Source organism: Lithobates pipiens, unplaced genomic scaffold (genome assembly GCF_037356315.1).
Source record: "Lithobates pipiens isolate NorthernLeopardFrog02 unplaced genomic scaffold, aLitPip1_a1.2 Scaffold_35, whole genome shotgun sequence".
In the NCBI taxonomy this organism is placed as follows: domain Eukaryota; kingdom Metazoa; phylum Chordata; class Amphibia; order Anura; family Ranidae; genus Lithobates; species Lithobates pipiens.
In genome coordinates, this window is record NW_027507811.1 from 4,214,973 (window position 1) to 4,235,287 (window position 20,315).

Genomic DNA, 20,315 nt, shown 5'->3' on the forward strand with positions numbered 1-20,315 from the left:
CCGTGCGCATGCGCGGGAGTGACGTCATCGCGGCTTCGCCGAATGACAGCGGCGGAGCTGCGAGACCCCACCAAGAAGATGGATGCGCCGGACTACAGGGGACAGCGGCGACTTCGCTGGCTCCTGTGTCAGGTAAGTGACACATAATGGGCTACTATGCGATGCATAGTAGTCCATTATGCTTTGCCTTTGCAGGGAATGAAAGAGGAAGTAAACTCATCAGGGTTTACTTCCTCTTTAAGGCTTTGGCCAGAGAAAGAGAGATAGAGTCTGAACCGGAGCAAACCATAATTTCCAAATTGTGGCATCAAAATGAAGAGAGTGAAGGGAGATGCCGCCCCTTCTGCCCCGGTCACAGAGCAATCTGTTGCAGTTTATCCTGTCAGAACCCAATTATTTTTTGAAGGTAATGCTGTTGACAGTAAGTCTCAAATTAAATGGCATGTACCTTTTAGTCCCCAAGATATGAGATCCATATTAGAGGGATTGGGAGATCCTAGAAAGAATCCATTTGGGTTTGCAAACAAACTTAGTGCTGCACAGGAAGCATATGAGGCTTCTGCTACTGACATTCATCAGCTTCTTATTAAAGCAGTGGGAAGCAACATGTCTGGCTATATACTTAAAGAATGGGGTGTAGATGTCAAAAATCTAGGTAAGATGGTTAGTGGACGGGAGGTTTGTGAGAAATTGAAGGAAAAGTTGCCCCAAATATATGGACAAACCAGACATGCAGAATTAATGAATGCTAAGCAAGGGAAAGAGGAGGCATCAGGGGCTTATTGGAGGAGGTTAAGTGATATGGCTGAGGAAGAGAAGGTGGGAGAAATTGCAAGTCCATCTACACAACTGGTGAAACAAAGGTTTCTTGATGGTTTAATACCCCCAGTTGAAAGAAAAGTTGCTCACAGCAAGGCCTGAGGCAGGCAATATGTCTATTCGAGACGTCCTGCCTATCCTGTTATCCATATAAAACAGGATTAACCAAAAAGACAGCAAACCCAAGGTTATGTATGTGGGGAAGCAGAGAGGAAGAGGCAAAGGCAATTTCAGAAATCATGGCAATCGGGGCCAATTATATTCTACAATTGTAATACGGAAGGACACATACCCAAATTCTGCCATCTTCCTGACCGTAGACTGGAAAAGAGCTTAGAGGCACCTCATGCTGATCCCAGTTCTCTGCCAAAAGCAGTGGATCAGGCATAGGAAAATGGCATGCCAGTATCAATCATGTTAAATAGGGGAGACAATGGTCCCGAGGCCAGAGTAGAAGTATTTTTACAAGAACTCCCCTATCCTAGAGGAGAAACAGAATTAACCTGTTTAATAGATACTGGTGCAAGCCAAAGTGTTTTTAAACCACTTTCAGACCGGACCATTTTGCTGGTCAAAGACCAGACCACTTTTTGCGATTCGGCACTGCGTCGCTTTAACTGACAATTGCGCGGTCGTGGCGACGTGGCTCCCAAACAAAATTGACATCCTTTTTTCCCCACAAATAGAGCTTTCTTTTGGTGGTATTTGATCACCTCTGCGGTTTTTATTTTTTGCGCTATAAACAAAAATAGAGCGACAATTTTGAAAAAAAAAAACGCATTATTTTTTACTTTTTGTTATAATAAATATCCCCCAAAAATATATAAAAAAACATATTTTTCCCTCGGTTTAGGCCGATACGTATTCTTCTACATATTTTTGGTAAAAAAAAAAATCGCAATAAGCGATTATTGATTGCTTTGCGCAAAAGTTATAGCGTTTACAAAATAGGGGATAGTTTTATAGCATTTTTATTAATAATTTTTTATTATTATTTTTTTTTAACTAGTAATGGCGGCGATCAGCGATTTTTATTGTGACTGCGACATTGTGGGGGACCCATCGGACATTTTTGACACATTTTTGGGACCATTGTCATTTATACAGTAATCACTGCTATATAAATGCAGTGATTCCTGTGTAAAAGACACTGGCAGTGAAAGGGTTAACCAGTGGGTGGCAGTGTAGGGGTTAAGTGTTCCTAGGGTTGTGTTACTAACTGTGGGGGGGTTGGGCTTTCATTTAGTGAACACTGATCTCTGCTCCAATCACATGGAGCAGAGATCAGCGTCACTAGTTGCTAGGCAGAATGGAGAAATGTTGCTTACAACGGCACTTCTTCATTCGGCCGCTCCGCGAGACGATCGCGGGGATGCCCCAGCGGCGATCGACACACGGGGGTCCCGACCAGCGCGGGAGCACGCCGCCGCCGGCGCGCACACGATGGCAGGGCGGCAAATTTAAAGGGACGTACATGTACGCCCATTTGCCTGCCCGTGCCATTCTGTCGACGTACATCGGCGTGCGCTGGTCGGCAAGTGGTTAATGGATACTGGTGCAAACAAAAGTGTTTTTACTATAGAGGACTTACCTCCAGGATTATTATCTACAAATGTTATCTCTGGTGTTGGCCTAACCGGGACCTCTACTGATTTGGTTGAGTCCAAGCCACTTAAACTCAGGCTAGGACAGCAAACAGAAATTGTCGCTAAAGTGTTAGTTTCAGACACAGTTCCCACCAATCTTTTGGGAGCTGACATTTTGAATCAAATTTTAGCAAACATAGACTACACTCCTACAGGAGTCCAAGTGGTCAGTAGTCTGTCAGGAGAAGTTTTAAACACTGCGTGTGGAGTATTTTTAATCCAAGACTCCACTCCGCCATTTCCACCAGAATTGAAAGTGATTCCTGCTGAATTATGGGCCACCAGCAAATATGATGTAGGTCTGCTGGATTGCACCCCAGTCGTGATAAAAATTAAACCAGGAGCCCATCCCCCACAGATTAAACAGTACCCCCTGAGTATTGCTCAGATTGAGGGGATAAAGGATCAAATCACTCAACTGAAAGCAGCAGGGGTTGTTGTACCATTTAACTCCCAAGTCAATACACCCCTGTTCCCAATTGCAAAGAAGCCAGACAAGAAGGGTGGGCAGGTGACATACCGCATGGTGCATGATTTGAGAGCCATTAACAAAATAATTGAGGCAGATACCCCGATTGTGCCCAATCCCCACACTTTACTAAGTGGAATACCTGCCTCCAGCTTTACAGTGATTGATCTTGCAAATGCTTTCTTTTTGGTGCCCCTGCACCCAGATTGCTGGCACCTTTTTTCTTTTACCAATGATGCCTAAAAATTAGCATGGACAAGACTGCCCCAAGGCTGCGTGAGTAGCCCCTCTGAATATAATACTGCGTTAAAGCAGGTATTGGACCAATGGTCCCCCCACACCCAAACACAGTTTTTCTTCAGTACATAGTGTGGTGGAGATTTTGATATATAATATTAATAGCAAGGAGCTTAAAGGAAACCATTATGGATGTATGACTTAATATTTTCAGGTTTATGTGTGTATGTGGGCAGAGGTTTTAATACAGAAATGTCTCCTATCTCGTGGGAACCATTGAATGTCCCCAGGTGTTAAGTGAATACCAATCATCTTTGCAGACATTGAGGCTCCACCTCCCCAGGGGACATTAACATGCTAACGTCGGAACTGTTTGGGCTTAAGGATCAAAGGAGGTGGTTCATTAATTGATAGACGAAGTGGCACCGGACGTTCAGACCTGAAAGCGGAGGTCCACCCTAAAGTGGACCTTCCGCTCATTGGAATCCTCCCCCCCCCTCCGGCGCCACAATTGGCACCTTTCAGGGGGGAGGGGGGGTGCAGGTACCTGTACAGTACAGGTATCTGCACCCACTTCCGGGATAGCTCTCTGCGGAAAGGGGCGTAGATTACGCCCCTTTTTTCCGAAAGTCCCCCGCTGCCTGCTGGGAAACACACAGATCCCAGAGACAGCGGGGACCATCCTTATTGCGCAGCGCGACTCGCGCATGCGCAGTAGGAACCCGGGAAATGAAGCCGAAAAGGCTCCACTTCCCGATTCCCATACCAAAGATGGCGGCGGCGGCAGCACCCGAGAGACGATCGAGAGATCGGCTTCGGGTGCCGACATCGCGGGCGCGCTGGGCGGGTAAGTGTCCTTATTTTAAAAGTCAGCAGCTGCAGTATTTGTAGCTGCTGGCTTTTAAAAAAAAAAAACGGCGGACTCCCGGTTGAAAGATGGACATTTCTGGGAGCTTGAGAATTAGCCAATCAGTGTGTGAGCCATCCTGAACCATCGACATTTAGACTTCAGACTCAGCCAGAGGTTGATGCGAACTCAGATCCAATGGGTGCGTTCCATCTTCTGATTGGCCGAAAATGCATATAAAATAGGTCAAGAGTTAGCTGATGGCCTGTTCAGTTCCAGACCATCGGGGCGATAGGATGTCCGTGTAACGTATTCTCTCTCTCTCTCCCCACTTGTCTTGAAATATTGATAATATATTGAAAGTGTATGTCTATTGTAACCATATGATCTAAATTATCTTTGCAGCCTTTGAAGCAACACTGTACTTGTAACATCACTTGAGTTATATGATAAGTTCTAATTATTCTAAAGTTTATTTTCTGTATAAATAAATGTAATTGTTTATCTTTTCGCACTGTTATCGTTCGTTTTTATTCTTATATAGACAAAGGTTTGATCGCTTATTTCTTGTATCGTTAATCATTTAAGTGAGATATAAAAATAGCCAGAACAATAGATGATTTGCTTATTTGTTCTGATAAAAAGGACATTTGTAGCAGAGAAACAGTAAGCCTTTTCATGTTTCTCTATAACAGTAACAACAAAGTTAGCAAAGATAAGCTACAATACTGCCAAGAGAAAGTGATCTTCCTGGGTCACTGCATTTCACATGGAATCCGTCACCTAACCCCAGATAGAGTTAAAATAATAATAACAATAATTTGAAAAGCCAAGAAATGTACGGCAACTACGTGCCTGCCTGGGGTTAGTGGGATATTGTAGGGACTGGATTCCAAATGCATCAGAACTTATGGCTCCTCTATATGAGGCTACCACTAGAAACCCTTTCAAACTCACACGGGACAATGAATTGCAGATGAAGGAGCTTATTAACCACTTGGGATCCGCGCTATTGCAAAATGACGGCAATAGCGCGGACCCACATTTTCGGGACTACGTCTATTGACGTAGTCCCGGTTACGAGCGGCCTGCGCGCCCCCTGAGGGGCGCGCGCGGCGCGCTCTGTGATCGGCGAGTCCGTGAGACTCGCCTGATCACCGATCCGTGTAAGGGGTCGATCCCGACCCCTTATCACGTGATCAGCTGTCAGCCAATGACAGCTGATCATGTGATAAAACGGAGCCGGTAATCGGCTAGTATTCCTCCTCGCGCTGACAGCGCGAGGAGAAAAAAAAAAAGCCGATCGCCGGCGGCCGTGTTCGGGACATCAGTCCCGATCACGGCCAGCAATGTAAAAGGACACCTGCCCCCTGCCAGTGCCCACCTGCCACCCGCAGTGCCATCCTGAAATAAAGTAAGTGCCCCCCTGTCAGTGCCACCCAGCAGTGCCCATAGTGCCACCCAGCAGTGCCCACAGTGCCACCCAGCAGTGCCCACAGTGCCACCCAGCAGTGCCACCCAGCAGTGCCACCCACAGTGCCACCCAAAATCTGCCTCAGGTGCTGCACCCCAGTGCCGCCCATCAGTGCCCAGCAGTGCCGCCCATCAGTGCCCAGCAGTGCCGCCCATCAGTGCCCAGCAGTGCCACCTATCAGAGCCACCTATCAGTGCCACCTATCAGTGCCCATCAGTCCCATCTATCTGTGGTACCTATCAGTGCCCATCCGTGCCACCCATCCGTGCCACTTATCCGTGCCACCCATCCGTGCCATCTTATCTGTGCCCATCTTTGCCCATCAGTGCCGCCTTATCTGTGCCCATCGGTGCCGCCTTATCTGTGCCTATTAGTGCCGCCTTAACTATGCCTATCAGTGCCCACCAGTGCAGCCTATCAGTGCCCACCAATGCAGCCCATCAGTGCCCACCAATGCAGCCCATCAGTGCCCACCAATGCAGCCTATCAGTGCCGCCTAATCAGCGCACTTCAATGAAGGAGAAAAATGACCCGTTTGCTAAATTTTATAACAAACTATTAAAACATGATTTTTTTTTTTTTTTTTTTGCATCTTTTTTTGTTTGTTTAGCAAAAAATAAAACTCCGAGCTGTAACTAAATACCACCAAAAGAAAGCTCTATTTGTGGGAAAAAAATGATAAAAATTTCATTTGGGTACAGTGTTGTATGGCCGCGTAATTGTCATTCAAAGTGCATCAGCGCTGAAAGCTGAAAATTGGTCTGGGACTGAGGGGGGTTTAAGTGCCCAGTAAGCAAGTGGTTAAAATTTTGAATCTCCCGCCATTGGACTTCCTGACTATACTAAGCCCTTGTACACACGGTCGGAGATTCCGACAACCAAATCCGTCAGAGTAATTCCGGAAGAGGTCCGGAAGTGATGTTGCATACACACGGTCGGACTAAGTTGTCGGAAAAAATCCGATTGTACATAACGTGATGACGTTATTTCGTTTAGGACGGGACTACGTTCAGGCTAGTAGCCAATAGCTTTGGTCTAGGAATTTGATCTGAGCATGCGTGGCACTTTGTCCGTCGGAGTAGGCTACACATGATCGGAGCATTTTGTCGGAAAATTTTACCGGCAAGTTGGAAAAGTTGGTCCGTCGGATATTCCGATGGAAACAGTCCGATGCAGACCACACACAGTCGGAATATCCGACAAAACGCTCCGATAGGAAACATTCCGTCAGCTGTCAGAGATCTTGTTAGATCCAAGGATGGGGCAGAAGACCCAAGGTACATACCCCAGGTGTCTAGGTCTAGTAACATCTATGGTGAAAATCAACATTTTGCTGCCGGCTGATCCCCAGAATCTCCATAAATCCAGTCTAGATACATAAATTGTGTCGGCAGCACAGAGAAGGAAGATTATCGGAGAGAAATCCAGGAATACAGGACGGGGAACACAGCTCAGGAAAGTGACCAGGGGATTACAGGCTGATATCACCCAGCCCCCGCCCTACTCTGGACCAATCAGTGAGCAGTATGGGTGGAGGAATGGATTTAGTGTTAATGACCCACCTGTGCTGATCTCTGTAGGAGTGTCCTCCTCTATAAATGTCCCCGTTATTCCATCCTCCTCCATAGACTGCTGATCATCCCTCACATACCTCTCTTCTTCTTCTGATTTCACCTCAAATTCTATATCCATTGGATCTCCACTCTAAACCAAGAAAATGAGAGAGAAAATATCATCTGTAAGATAGAAGATTTATTATTGTGACATCACATAGAAAATCCACACATCATCTCTAGGAGTCCATGTTTTAGATTCTCCATCCCACCAACCTTGTAACAGTGGGGGATGGTGTGACCTTCCTGTGTGGAATCCCGGGAATATAGAGGACGGGGACATCTCTCTGGGGGGTTCCTGGTATTTGGTGGCTCCATCATATCCTTGTGTCCTTCTGAAAACTCCTCCATCACTCCATACTCCTCATCCTCCTCTTTATACTCTTCTTTAACAATAATATTATAATCCTCGAGGTTTCCACTCTGAATATATAATAAAACATTCATTGTAATAAACATGCTTGTGCGTAAATCAGAACTACCAATAATTGTCTCTCGTCTACCTGATGATGGTGGGGGATGGTGTGACCTTCCTGTGTGGAATCCCGGGAATACAGAGGACGGGGACATCTCTCTGGTGGGTTCCCATTACTGGATCCATCTGTAGGAAACACACACACTGACTGAATACATTGTTTCTATGTGTTTATCAGATGATGGGGGATCTAGGTGGAGCCTCCGTACTGCTCTCTCCTTTACAATAAAGTCTCCTCTTACCCGGTGATGTGAGGGGCGGCTGATTGGCCATCATGACGTCCTTGTAGAGATCCTTGTGTCCTTCTAAATACTCCCACTCCTCCATGGAGAAATAGACAGTGACATCCTGACACCTTATAGGAACCTGACACACACAATGATACAGTCACCATCCAGACACATCCCTTGTCTGTTACTGGATAATGTCCCAGAATTCCCAGAATCCTCCTCACCTCTCCTGTCAGCAGATGGACCATCATGGTGGTCAGTTCCAGGATCTTCTGCTCTTTGCTCCTCTCAGGTATGGGAGGAGGAGGGGGAGGCACCATGGTGGGGCTCTGGGTCCTGCTCCATCCTCCTGAGATTGGTTTCCCACTAGACTTCTTCACTACAACATAATCCTACAGATCAGGAGAAAGATAAACCGACATCAATCATCTGACATCATCTAAATGTCTACAAGAAGAACATGGACTACTGACCAGACTTGACAAGAGTGATGTCATGTGACCTCCCAGAATCCTCCTCACCTCTCCGGTCAGGTCTGTGTTTTATTAATAGAGATAAGAGTGATGTCATGTGACCTCCCAGAATCCTCCTCACCTCTCCGGTCAGGTCTGTGATTTATTAATAGAGATAAGAGTGATGTCATGTGACCTCCCAGAATCCTCCTCACCTCTCCGGTCAGGTCTGTGTTTTATTAATAGAGATAAGAGTGATGTCATGTGACCTCCCAGAATCCTCCTCACCTCTCCGGTCAGGTCTGTGATTTATTAATAGAGATAAGAGTGATGTCATGTGACCTCCCAGAATCCTCCTCACCTCTCCGGTCAGGTCTGTGATTTATTAATAGAGATAAGAGTGATGTCATGTGACCTCCCAGAATCCTCCTCACCTCTCCGGTCAGCAGGTAGATGATCTCCAGGGTGAGGTTTAGTATCTTCTCAGTCATGTGACTCCGGTCCTCCTCCATCCTCAGTGATGTGGTCATGTGGTCTCTGCGGGTTTCTCTGTAGACGGACAGTGGAGAATTATTAGGACTGTATTGGTTGTACAATGCTGGGATGGGGATATAAGGGGTTAATATGCCGGCTGCCCCTCCAGTGGCAATTAGAACAGGTAGATCGGGATTATCTATAAAAACAAAATTGACCTCCCTCAATATACGATGATGAAGTACAGATCGGGATCGATCAGCTTCTTCCCCGACCACAGTGACCGGGGAATGACGGCTCTGAGCCTGGAAGTGATGAAATGCTCGTCTCTTCTGGGTTCATTCACCGGAGAGGAGATCCGAGAACTGATCACCCTCCGCTCCATCCGCCATACCGGTCCCGGGCCTGCAGGAGGGGCAGAGGAGCCCGGGGTACATGGCGGAGGTAGTCAGGTGCGGGGGAAGGGGTCGTATCTTCAAAATAAAGGGTGTCGAACTGCCAATTTCACTACAACCCGAATCTCATCCTTCGTTACAAGAGACTGCTAAGGAGAGAAGGTGACACATCCCCAATATGAAGAGAATGTTCCGTCCCAAAAGTGGGGGGATGTTCTGCCCCTGAAGGGGGTAATCTAGGTTTCTACACTATATATGAGTGTATCATCATCTGCTGGAGATAAAAGACGTCACAGTGAATATGGAGGAAGAGGACGGACATGACGGGAGGGTTACTGGGTGTAAATAGAAGATAAGACGTTATTACCTCCTCTACTGCCTCTTCCAGCAACGTCTTGTCCCGACTCACTTCTCACCCGGAACTTCCTGTCTGTACCCGACATCACTTCCTGTCTTCCATAGAGACTTCCTGTCTCTATGGTAGAAGTGAGAAGATCACCACCTTGTGGAGCTCAGAGGAACTGCAGCCCCAGAGAAACGTCTCGTAGTGTGAACACGGCCTTGTGCTGTGTGTGTATGTACTGTATATCCTTATAGATGGGGTCATCTCCACTCCCACCAAGGGGGAGAGAAATATATCACTGCCTAGTCCAGTCTTTAGCATTATATATGTTGTGGCCCTGCTCCTGATGCTCCGTTCCCATACCCTATATTACCAAAAGTATTGGGGCGCCTGCCTTTACACGCACACGCATGGACTTTAATGGCATCCCAGTCTTAGTCTGTAGGGTTCAACATTGAGTTGGCCCACCCTTTTCCGCTATAACAGCTTCAATTGTTCTGGGAAGGCTGCCCACAAGGTTTAGGAGTGTGTCTATGGCAATTTTTAACCATTCTTCCAGATGCGTATTTGTGAGGTCAGGCACTGATGTTGGACGAGAAGGCCTGGTTTGCAGTCTCCACTCAAATTCACCCCAAAGGTGTTCTATTGGGTGGAACTCAGGACTCTGTGCAGGCCAGCCAAGTTCCTACACCCCTACTCATCTATGTCTTTGTGGATCTTGCTTTATGCACTGGTCCAAATCATTTGGTGGAGGGGGGATTATGGTGTGGCCAGGCTTTCTCATTCAACATCAGTGCCTGACCTCAAAAATTAGTGTAGCAGTAGCCCTTTAACAGCCGCTAGATGTTGTGGTTCACCCGTCACCTTGCCCAGCCCAGCATTCACTTCTCAGTCACTCAGAGACACGGAACAGTCAGAGAACTTTTTATTTATTTTATTGAGGGGATTGAACTTGGATGGGGTTAGGGAAATATGGGATGCCCATCAGAATTGGAAAAAAATATGCTTGGGACGACTCTATACACTCCATCTCACCTCCAGCACATCGCTTCCTCTCCAATCTTCAGGTAGTTCTTCTCCAACACATCGCTTCCTCTCCAATCTTCAGGTATTTCTCCTCCAGCACATCGCTTCCTCTCTAATCTTCAGGTATTTCTCCTCCAGCACATCGCTTCCTCTCTAATCTTCAGGTATTTCTCCTCCAGCACATCGCTTCCTCTCCAATCTTCAGGTATTTCTCCTCCAGCACATCGCTTCCTCTCAAATCTTCAGGTATTTCTCCTCTAGCACATAGCTTCCTCTCCAATCTTCACGTATTTCTCCTCCAGCACATCGCTTCCTCTCCAATCTTCAGGTATTTCTCCTCCAGCACATCGCTTCCTCTCCAATCTTCAGGTATTTCTCCTCCAGCACATCGCTTCCTCTCCAATCTTCAGGTATTTCTCCTCCAGCACATCGCTTCCTCTCCAATCTTCAGGTATTTCTCCTCCAGCACATCGCTTCCTCTCCAATCTTCAGGTAATTCTCCTCCAGCACATCGCTTCCTCTCCAATCTTCACGTATTTCTCCTCCAGCACATCGCTTCCTCTCCAATCTTCAGGTATTTCTCCTCCAGCACATCGCTTCCTCTCCAATCTTCACGTATTTCTCCTCCAGCACATCGCTTCCTCTCTAATCTTCAGGTAGATCTCCTCCAGCACATCACTTCCTCTCCAATCTTCAGGTATTTCTCCTCTAGCACATCGCTTCCTCTCCAATCTTCAGGTATTTCTCCTCCAGCACATCGCTTCCTCTCCAATCTTCATGTATTTCTCCTCCAGCACATCGCTTCTTCTCCAATCTTCAGGTATTTCTCCTCCAGTACATCGCTTCCTCTCCAATCTTCAGGTAATTCTCCTCCAGCACATAGCTTCCTCTCCAATCTTCAGGTAGTTCTCCTCCAGCACATCGCTTCTTCTCCAATCTTCAGGTATTTCTCCTCCAGCACATCGCTTCCTCTCCAATCTTCATGTATTTCTCCTCCAGCACATCGCTTCTTCTCCAATCTTCAGGTATTTCTCCTCCAGCACATCGCTTCCTCTCCAATCTTCAGGTATTTCTCCTCTAGCACATCGCTTCCTCTCCAATCTTCATGTATTTCTCCTCCAGCACATCACTTCCTCTCCAATCTTCAGGTATTTCTCCTCCAGCACATCGCTTCGTCTCCAATCTTCAGGTATTTCTCCTCCAGCACATCGCTTCGTCTCCAATCTTCATGTAGTTCTCCTCCAGCCCATCGCTTCCTCTCCAATCTTCAGGTATTTCTCCTCCAGCACATCGCTTCCTCTCCAATCTTCAGGTATTTCTCCTCCAGCACATCGCTTCCTCTCCAATCTTCAGGTATTTCTCCTCTAGCACATCGCTTCCTCTCCAATCTTCATGTATTTCTCCTCCAGCACATCGCTTCTTCTCCAAACTTCACATATTTCTCCTCCAGCACATCGCTTCCTCTCCAATCTTCAGGTATTTCTCCTCTAGCACATCGCTTCCTCTCCAATCTTCAGGTATTTCTCCTCTAGCACATCGCTTCCTCTCCAATCTTCAGGTATTTCTTCTCCAGCACATCGCTTCCTCTCCAATCTTCACGTATTTCTCCTCCAGCACATCGCTTCCTCTCCAATCTTCAGGTATTTCTTCTCCAGCACATCGCTTCCTCTCCAATCTTCAGGTATTTCTCCTCCAGCACATCGCTTCCTCTCCAATCTTCAGGTAGTTCTTCTCCAACACATCGCTTCCTCTCCAATCTTCAGGTATTTCTTCTCCAGCACATCGCTTCCTCTCCAATCTTCACGTATTTCTCCTCCAGCACATCGCTTCCTCTCCAATCTTCACGTATTTCTCCTCCAGCACATCGCTTCCTCTCCAATCTTCAGGTAGTTCTCCTCCAGCACATCGCTTCCTCTCCAATCTTCAGGTATTTCTCCTCCAGCACATCGCTTCCTCTCCAATCTTCAGGTATTTCTCCTCCAGCACATCGCTTCCTCTCTAATCTTCAGGTATTTCTCCTCCAGCACATCGCTTCCTCTCCAGTCTTCACGTATTTCTCCTCCAGCACATCGCTTCCTCTCCAATCTTCACGTATTTCTCCTCCAGCACATCGCTTCCTCTCCAATCTTCAGGTAGTTCTTCTCCAACACATCGCTTCCTCTCCAATCTTCAGGTATTTTCTCCTCCAGCACATCGCTTCCTCTCCAATTTTCAGGTATTTCTCCTCCAGCACATCGCTTCCTCTCCAATCTTCAGGTATTTCTCCTCCAGCACATCGCTTCCTCTCCAATCTTCAGGTATTTTCTCCTCCAGCACATCGCTTCCTCTCCAATCTTCAGGTATTTCTCCTCCAGCACATTGCTTCCTCTCCAATCTTCAGGTATTTCTCCTCCAGCACATCGCTTCCTCTCCAATCTTCACGTATTTCTCCTCCAGCACATCGCTTCCTCTCCAATCTTCAGGTATTTCTTCTCCAGCACATCGCTTCCTCTCCAATCTTCACGTATTTCTCCTCCAGCACATCGCTTCCTCTCCAATCTTCAGGTGTTTCTTCTCCAGCACATCGCTTCCTCTCCAATCTTCACGTATTTCTCCTCCAGCACATCGCTTCCTCTCTAATCTTCAGGCACAGCTAGCACAAAGTGGTTAGGCCTGACACTAGCTCAGCCAGGCCTTTAGCAATTGCCCCTTCCAGGCAGGGACCGTGTGTCCCTAGAGTGTAGCAAAAAACTGAGCCCAGTAACCCATCTTCAGGCCCTGCCAGCCCTCCTGGCTGCGGCTGTCTCTTTCCACTTCCCCTTTTACCACAGTCCACTCTTCTGGTTCTGCACCCATCTTAAACTGAAAACTCCCAGTTCTCTCGGGTGTGCCTCCCCAGTCCTTCAGACGATTCCTCACTCACCAGCCCTTCTGGCTGCGACCAGTTGTCCTCCCTGGAGTCTCTCAGGAGTGTTCTTTCCTGCTGTCCTTGCCTCCTCCTGTGCCTCTGTTCCAGGATCTCTTCTCTCCTCCTGAATGCACCTGTGCCCAGGTCCAAGGTCACCCCCCACCGTCCAGACTGGGGAGCTCCCTGTAGGTCCCGACAGTCTCAGCACTCTCTCACTCCATCTCTTTCACCTGACAACTCCTCCCCATCTGGGCTGACCCTGGGTATTCGAGGAGGCCTACCCCTTGCCAATCCAAGTTGGGGATTGATCAGGGCTCCTCAGAACACCCCAGGCAGCGCTACCTCTCCTCCTAGCACCTTTTATAAAGAGGGAGGTGACAGGGATTCTACCTGTGAGTCACCCAGCCCTGCCCTGAGCCTCTCCCAGCCCAGAATGAAAACAAGCAGGCCTAGCCACCAACTAGATATATACATTTTAATATCTTGCGCTTACCCAAAAATTGGTGAAAAATTAATTCATATAAATTCTTATTACTAAGTGAAAAATTGTTATATGTAGGTGCTGCAACTCTAAAATCTAAATACTCAATTCAACATCTATGTATATATACAAACGTGAGAAACACTAACCAGTAAGTCATCAAATCAGTGAAAAAAAAAATAGGAAAAAAATCCTTGTAATAAAGTCCATATCAAATAATCAAAGAAAATAAATAAATATATAGTGAATGTCCATGTATATTCCCAGTACAAAGCATGGATATCCGTAATGTTCAGCGGTGTGTTTTCTTATATAAGAATAGGAGAAATTAAAGCCTCTTACCAGAGGGGATGGATCCCAAATTATAAGGATCACACATATCCCACTCTGTCGGCTCCAATGCAAAAAGACCTCCTCCCGCTGTAGCGATCACTCCACCAGAGATTAAGGAATACTATCCAAACAATTCCAACTCCACCGAGAGGTCTGCTTAATTCTCTCCAGCATGTGTGAGATTAAAGAAAGGGGAAACTTCATGGTGCAGTAGAAAATTAAGGTTTTATGTTCAAGTATTATTGCACTTCATGAACCAAACAAAGCAAATCCATATAGACACAGCCACGGAATTCCCCCTGCAGGCTGGGGTGTGGTGACGTCAAAGATAGTTACTCCACCCAACGCGTTTCCCTTGTAAGAGGCATCGACTGGGAATGGAGACAATGTTCCCAGTCCATGCCTTTTACAGGGAAACACGTCATGTGGAGTAACTATCTTTGAATTCCGTGGCTGGGTCTATATGGATTTTCTGTGTTTGGTTTGTGAAGTTTCTCCTTCTTTAACCACTTTCCGACCAGCGCACGCCGATGTACGTCGACAGAATGGCACGGGGCAGGCAAATGGGCGTACATGTACGTCCCTTTAAATTTGCCGCCCTGCCATCGGGAGCGCGCCGCCGGCGGCGCGCTCCCGCGCTGGTCGGGACCCCCGTGAGTCCGGCCGCGGGACCCGCGGACTCGATCGCCGCGGGCATCCCCCGCGATCGTCTCACGGAGCGGCCGAATGGAGAAGTGCCGTTGTAAACAACATTTCTCCATTCTGCCTAGCAACTAGTGATGCTGATCTCTGCTCTATGTGATTGGAGCAGAGATCAGTGTTCACTAAATGAAAGCCCAACCCCCCCACAGTTAGTAACACGCCCCTAGGAACACTTAACCCCTACACTGCCACCCACTGGTTAACCCTTTCACTGCCAGTGTCATTTACACAGGAATCACTGCATTTATATAGCAGTGATTACTGTATAAATGACAATGGTCCCAAAAATGTGTCAAAAATGTCCGATGGGTCCCCCACAATGTCGCAGTCACAATAAAAATCGCTGATCGCCGCCCTTACTAGTAAAAAAAAAAAATAATAAAAAATTATTAATAAAAATGCTATAAAACTATCCCCTATTTTGTAAACGCTACAACTTTTGCGCAAACCAATCAATAATCGCTTATTGTGATTTTTTTTACCAAAAATATGTAGAACAATACGTATCGGCCTAAACTGAGGGAAAAAAATGTTTTTTTATATATTTTTTGGGGGATATTTATTATAACAAAAAGTAAAAAATAATGCGTTTTTTTCAAAATTGTCGCTCTATTTTTGTTTATAGCGCAAAAAATAAAAACCGCAGGGGTGATCAAATACCACCAAAAGAAAGCTCTATTTGTGGGAAAAAAAGGACGTCAATTTTGTTTGGGAGCCACGTCGCCACGACAGCGCAATTGTCAGTTAAAGCGACGCAGTGCCAAAAGTGGTCTGGTCTTTGACCAGCAAATTGGTCCGGTCTGAAAGTGGTTAATCTCACACATGCTGGAGAGCATTAAGCAGACCCCTTGGTGGAGTTGGACTTGTTTGGATAGTATTCCTTAAAACCACTTCGCGCCCCAGGCCAATTCTGACATTTCTCTCCTACATGTAAAATTCCTAATTTTTTTGCTAGAAAATTACATAGAACCCCCAAACATTATATATGTTTTTTTAGCAAAGACCCTAGAGAATACAATGGCGGACTTTTTATCTGGCGCGGTATTTACGCAGCAATTTTTCGAACACGTTTCATGTTAAAAAAAAAAACCAGTAAAGTTAGCCCAATTTTTTTGCATAATGGGAAAGAGGAGGATACGCCGAGCAAATAGATACTCAACATGTCACTTCAAAATTGCACGCGCTCGTGGAATGGCGTCAAACTTTGGTATTTAAAAATCTCCATAGGCGACGCTTTAAATTTTTTTACTGGTTACATGTTTTGGGTTACAGAGGAGGTCTAGAGCTAAAATTATTGCTCTCGCTCTAACGTTCGCGGCGATACCTCACATGTGGGGTTTGAACACCGTTTTCATATGTGGGCGGGACTTACGTATGCGTTCGCTTCTGCGTACGAGCTCACGGGGACAGGGGCGCTTTACATTTTTTTATTGTTAATTTTATTTTTATTTTTCTAGTTTGACACTTAAAAAAAAATTTGATGACTTTTATTCCTATTACAAGGAATGTAAACATCCCTTGTATTAGGAATATGGCACGGTCGGACATATTTACAGTGAGATATGGGGGGGTCAATAAGACCCCATATCTCACCTCTAGGCTGGGAAGAATAAAAAAAAAAAAAAAAAAAGATCAGTGCTTTCCTGCCAGATCTGGTCCGCCAGAAATCTCTATGGTAACTGGCGGGGGCCGGCGGATCCTGTGACCGACTCACCGATGGAAGTCGGGGGGTGGCGTCCCCTCCCGCCGCCCGTAAGAACGATCAAGCGGCGGAACAGCCGCTATGATCCTTCTTATGGTGCAGGGAATCGCCGGCTGAAAACGCCAATATCTGTGGCCTCAGGCATCATTCAGATATAACCACCGAAAGCCCATGACATCAATAGACGTAGTATGGGCACCAAGTGGTTAATCTCTGGTGAAGTGATCGCTACAGCGCGAGGAGGTCTTTTCGCATTGGAGCCGACAGAGTGGGATATGTGTGATCCTTATAATTTGGGATCCATCCCCTCCGGTAAGAAGCTTTAATGTCTCCTATTCTGATATAAGAAAACACACCGCTGAACATTATAATTATCCATGCTTTGTACTGGAAATATACATGGACATTCACTATATATTAATTAATTTTCTTTGATTATTTGATATGGACTTTATTATAGGCATTTTTTTCCTATTTTTTTCACTGATTTGATAACTTACTGGTTAGAACTTCTAATTTTTGTATATATATCTATATGTTGAATTTAGTATTTCGATTTTAGAGTTGCAGCACCTACATATAACAATTTTTCACTTTGTAATTATAATTTATATCAATTCATTTTCACCTATTTTTGGGTAAGCGCAAGATTTTAAAATGTATATATCTAGCTGGTGGCTAGGCCTGCTTGTTTTCATTCTGGGCTGGGAGTGGCTCAGGGGAGGGCTGGGTAGAATCACTGTCACCTCTCTCTTTATAAAAGGTGCTATAAAGAGAGGAGAGGTGGAGCTGCCTGGGGTGTTCTGAGGAGCCCTGATCAATCCCCAACTTGGATTGGCAGGGGGCAGGCCTCCCAGAATACCCGGGGTCAGCCTGGCCAGGGAGGAGTTGTCAGGTGAAATAGATGGTGTGAGAGAGTGCTGAGGCTGTCGGGGCCTACAGGGAGCTCCCCTGTCTGTTGGGGGGGGGGGGTGAGCTTGGGCCTCGAGTGCATCCAGGAGGAGAGATCCTGGAACATAGGCACAGGAGAGAACAGGGAGAGACAGCGGGAGAGAACACTGCTGAGAGACTCCAGGGAGGACAACTGGTCGCAGCCAGAAGGGCTGGTGAGTGAGGCACAGTCAGGAGGACTGGGCGGGGATCAGCGACTTATAGCAGGACTGCATTGCCGTGGACAAGTCGGACATTAACTGACACCTTTAACACTTTTTTGAAGACCAGTGACACCAATACAGTGCTAAAAAATATGCACTGTCACTGTACTAATAACACCGGCTGGGAAGGGGATAACATCAGGAGCGATCAAAGGGTTAAATATGTTCCTAAGGAGTGCTTGCTAACCGTAGGGGAGGTTCTTTCACTGTGGGAAGGCAGAGATCTGTGTTCCTGTTTAGCAAAAAAAACACAGGATCTCTATCTTCCCCTCTCACATATCTGCCTCCGAAGCTGGACTGGGACAAAAATTTGGCCCTGGACTTCATCCAGACCGGCCCAGTTTGACAGGTGACAGGTCTCTCCCATACCGGCGGGCCAACCCCCGATGGCTACCCAAGCACCCCCTGTCAGGGAAATTTGGCCGTACGCTATGCGCACACCATATCTCCTGTGCTAATAAGCACACATTTCGTCTAATGATATAATGCACCTTGCCTATCATTCTATTTCCCGTATATGCCCAAGAAAACAGACATCACCACAGCTTACGTTCTCAGCTCCATCAGCATGACTGCCTTGCCGAGCAGTCCACTTGCTTTTATTCACACACACACACACAAAGGAAGTGACAAACTGGAGGGTTTGCCTCCAACAGCCAATCGCCTCCTACACAGGATGTGACCTCACAGGAAATGACCAAATAAGGATGTAACACAGGATGTGAATGTCAACACAGGAAATGACCAAATAAGCATGTAACAACACAGGATGTAGATGTCAAGACAGGATAAATGAATGTATACAACAGCCAATGAAGGATGACTACACTTCCTGCTGATGGGAGGCTATCTGCAGGTGTACGCCATGGCACCTCAAATACGTTGATCAGGCATACAGGGGTGACAGGAGCGCACATCCCCCCCAGACGATCGTTCTGTGCATTGCACAGGGGCCCTTCGCTGGTGGACATAACTCCACTCTGCAAACACCTCTTTCCAAACAACGGGAAGTTTTCCACTACCTAACAGGTCTCAACCAGCGTCAGTCTGCCCCAGTCAGCTCTTTAGAGCGGGTTTCGGGAGAACTAACACTGGGAGACACTTATGACAATACATATTAATATACATCTTAATAAAATTTCCACAACGCCCCCTTCACTGACCATTAGCTGTTCTACTTTATTTCTCTTATAGGCAGTACCAGTGGCGAAGCTAGACATTCTTTTACCCGGGGCAAAGAATCAGTTAGGCCCCTCCCAACGTGACAAGATTAGGCAGGACAGTGGGAAACTCCCAGGCCATAGCTGCTGAGTAAGCTGTCTGTCCCCTCCCCCTGTGCTCCCTCTGGTCCCTCCCTGCTCACCTTTTGCTCCCTCTGGTCCCTCCCTGCCCCTCTGGTCCCCCCATGCTCTTCTGGTCCCCCCCATGCTGCTCTGGTCCCTCCCTGCTCCTCTGTGCTCCCTCCCCTGCTCCTCTGGTCCCCTTCCTGCTCCTCGGGTCCCCTCTGTTCTTCCACATGCTTCGGTGTTCCCCTCCTGCTTCTCTGTTGCCCCCCCATGCTCCTCGGTACCCTTGTGCTTCTCTGGTCCCCCTGTGATTCTCTGGTTCTCCCCGTGCCTCTCTGGTCCCCCTGTGCTCCCTCTGGTCCTTGCCTGCGCACCCCTTGCTCCTTCTGGTCCCTCCCTGCTCCTCCGGTCCCCCGTGCTCCTCTGGTCCCCCCCATGCTACTCTGGTCCCTCCCTGCTCCTTGGGTCCCCTCTGGTTCTCCACATGCTTCTGTGTTCCCCTCCTGCTTCTCTGTTACCCCCCATGCTCCTCGGTACCCTTGTGCTTCCCTGGTCCCCCTGCTCCTCTGGTCCCCCCGTGCTCCCTCTGGTCCCTCCCTGTACACCTCTTGCTCCCTCTGGTCCCTTCCTGCTCCTTCGGTCCCTCCCTGCTCCTCTGGTCCCCTTTCTGCTCCTTGGGTCCCCTCTGCTCCTCTGGTTCTCCACATGCTTCTGTGCTTCTCTAGTCCCCCCGTGCTTCTCTGATTCCCCCGTGCTTCTCTGGTCCCTTCCTGCTCCTCCGGTCCCCCCATGCTCCTCTGGTCCCCCCCAATGCTGCTCTGGTCCCTCCTTGCTCCTCTGCGCTCCCTCCCCTGCTCCTCTGGTCCCCTTCCTGCTACTCTGGTCCTGCCCCCTACTTCTCTGGCCTCCTCTGCTCCTCCACATGCTTCTGCTTTCCCCTCCTGCTTCTGTTGCCCCCTATGCTCCTCGGTACCCTTGTGCTTCTCTGGTCCCCCCTTGCTTCTCTGGCTTCCCCATGCTCTTCTGGTCCCCCACATGCCCACATGCTTCTCTGGTCCCCATGCGCCTCTATTCCCCCCCCCCCCCCGCTCACCTCCTCTCCTTGACTAGTTGTGCAGTTCATGCTGAGTATAGACATGATCCTCAGGAGCTGACACTGAGAAGCTCATCGTATGATCCAGGAGAGCAGCCAATCACAGCTGTAACATAACCTCCCTCAGCACTCGTTCTCCTGGTCTTTCCTTCCCCCCACTTTCCATCCCATCTGCTG

The 20,315-nt window shown here is 47.5% G+C and overlaps 3 protein-coding genes across 5 annotated transcripts in view; 2 read left to right on the forward strand and 1 right to left on the reverse strand.

Moving 5' to 3' along the window:
• LOC143955596 (uncharacterized) overlaps positions 1 to 20,315 on the forward strand; it is a 464,194-nt gene that overhangs the window by 96,096 nt on the left and 347,783 nt on the right. The gene's annotated exons all lie outside the window — the stretch shown is intronic.
• Positions 1 to 20,315, forward strand: part of LOC143955715 (uncharacterized) — a 263,796-nt gene that overhangs the window by 84,133 nt on the left and 159,348 nt on the right. The window lies entirely within an intron of this gene.
• On the reverse strand, positions 1,687 to 10,623 carry LOC143955936 (uncharacterized). 3 transcript variants are annotated; one of them, XM_077466061.1, is made up of 5 exons: positions 9,499 to 10,623; positions 8,697 to 8,811; positions 7,823 to 8,202; positions 7,322 to 7,706; positions 1,687 to 7,196 (listed from the first exon to the last, which is right to left on the reverse strand). In XM_077466061.1, the coding sequence occupies exons 4-5, from the start codon at positions 7,673 to 7,675 to the stop codon at positions 6,993 to 6,995; spliced, it is 558 nt and encodes a 185-aa protein (XP_077322187.1). In that variant the 5' UTR covers positions 7,676 to 7,706; positions 7,823 to 8,202; positions 8,697 to 8,811; positions 9,499 to 10,623; the 3' UTR covers positions 1,687 to 6,992. The 3 variants fall into 3 exon arrangements, with proteins under 3 accessions (XP_077322187.1, XP_077322186.1, XP_077322185.1); XM_077466060.1 differs by having other exon boundaries at positions 8,697 to 9,141; XM_077466059.1 differs by having other exon boundaries at positions 8,697 to 10,623.

Bases quoted from the DNA above. Each gene is read 5' to 3' on its own strand.
- LOC143955936 (XM_077466061.1), bottom strand. From the start codon at position 7,675: ATGTCCCCGTCCTCTGTATTCCCGGGATTCCACACAGGAAGGTCACAC. The intron at 7,197-7,321 runs GTTGGTGGGATG...TTCTTGGTTTAG, and splicing joins CCATCCCCCACTGTTACAAG to AGTGGAGATCCAATGGATAT.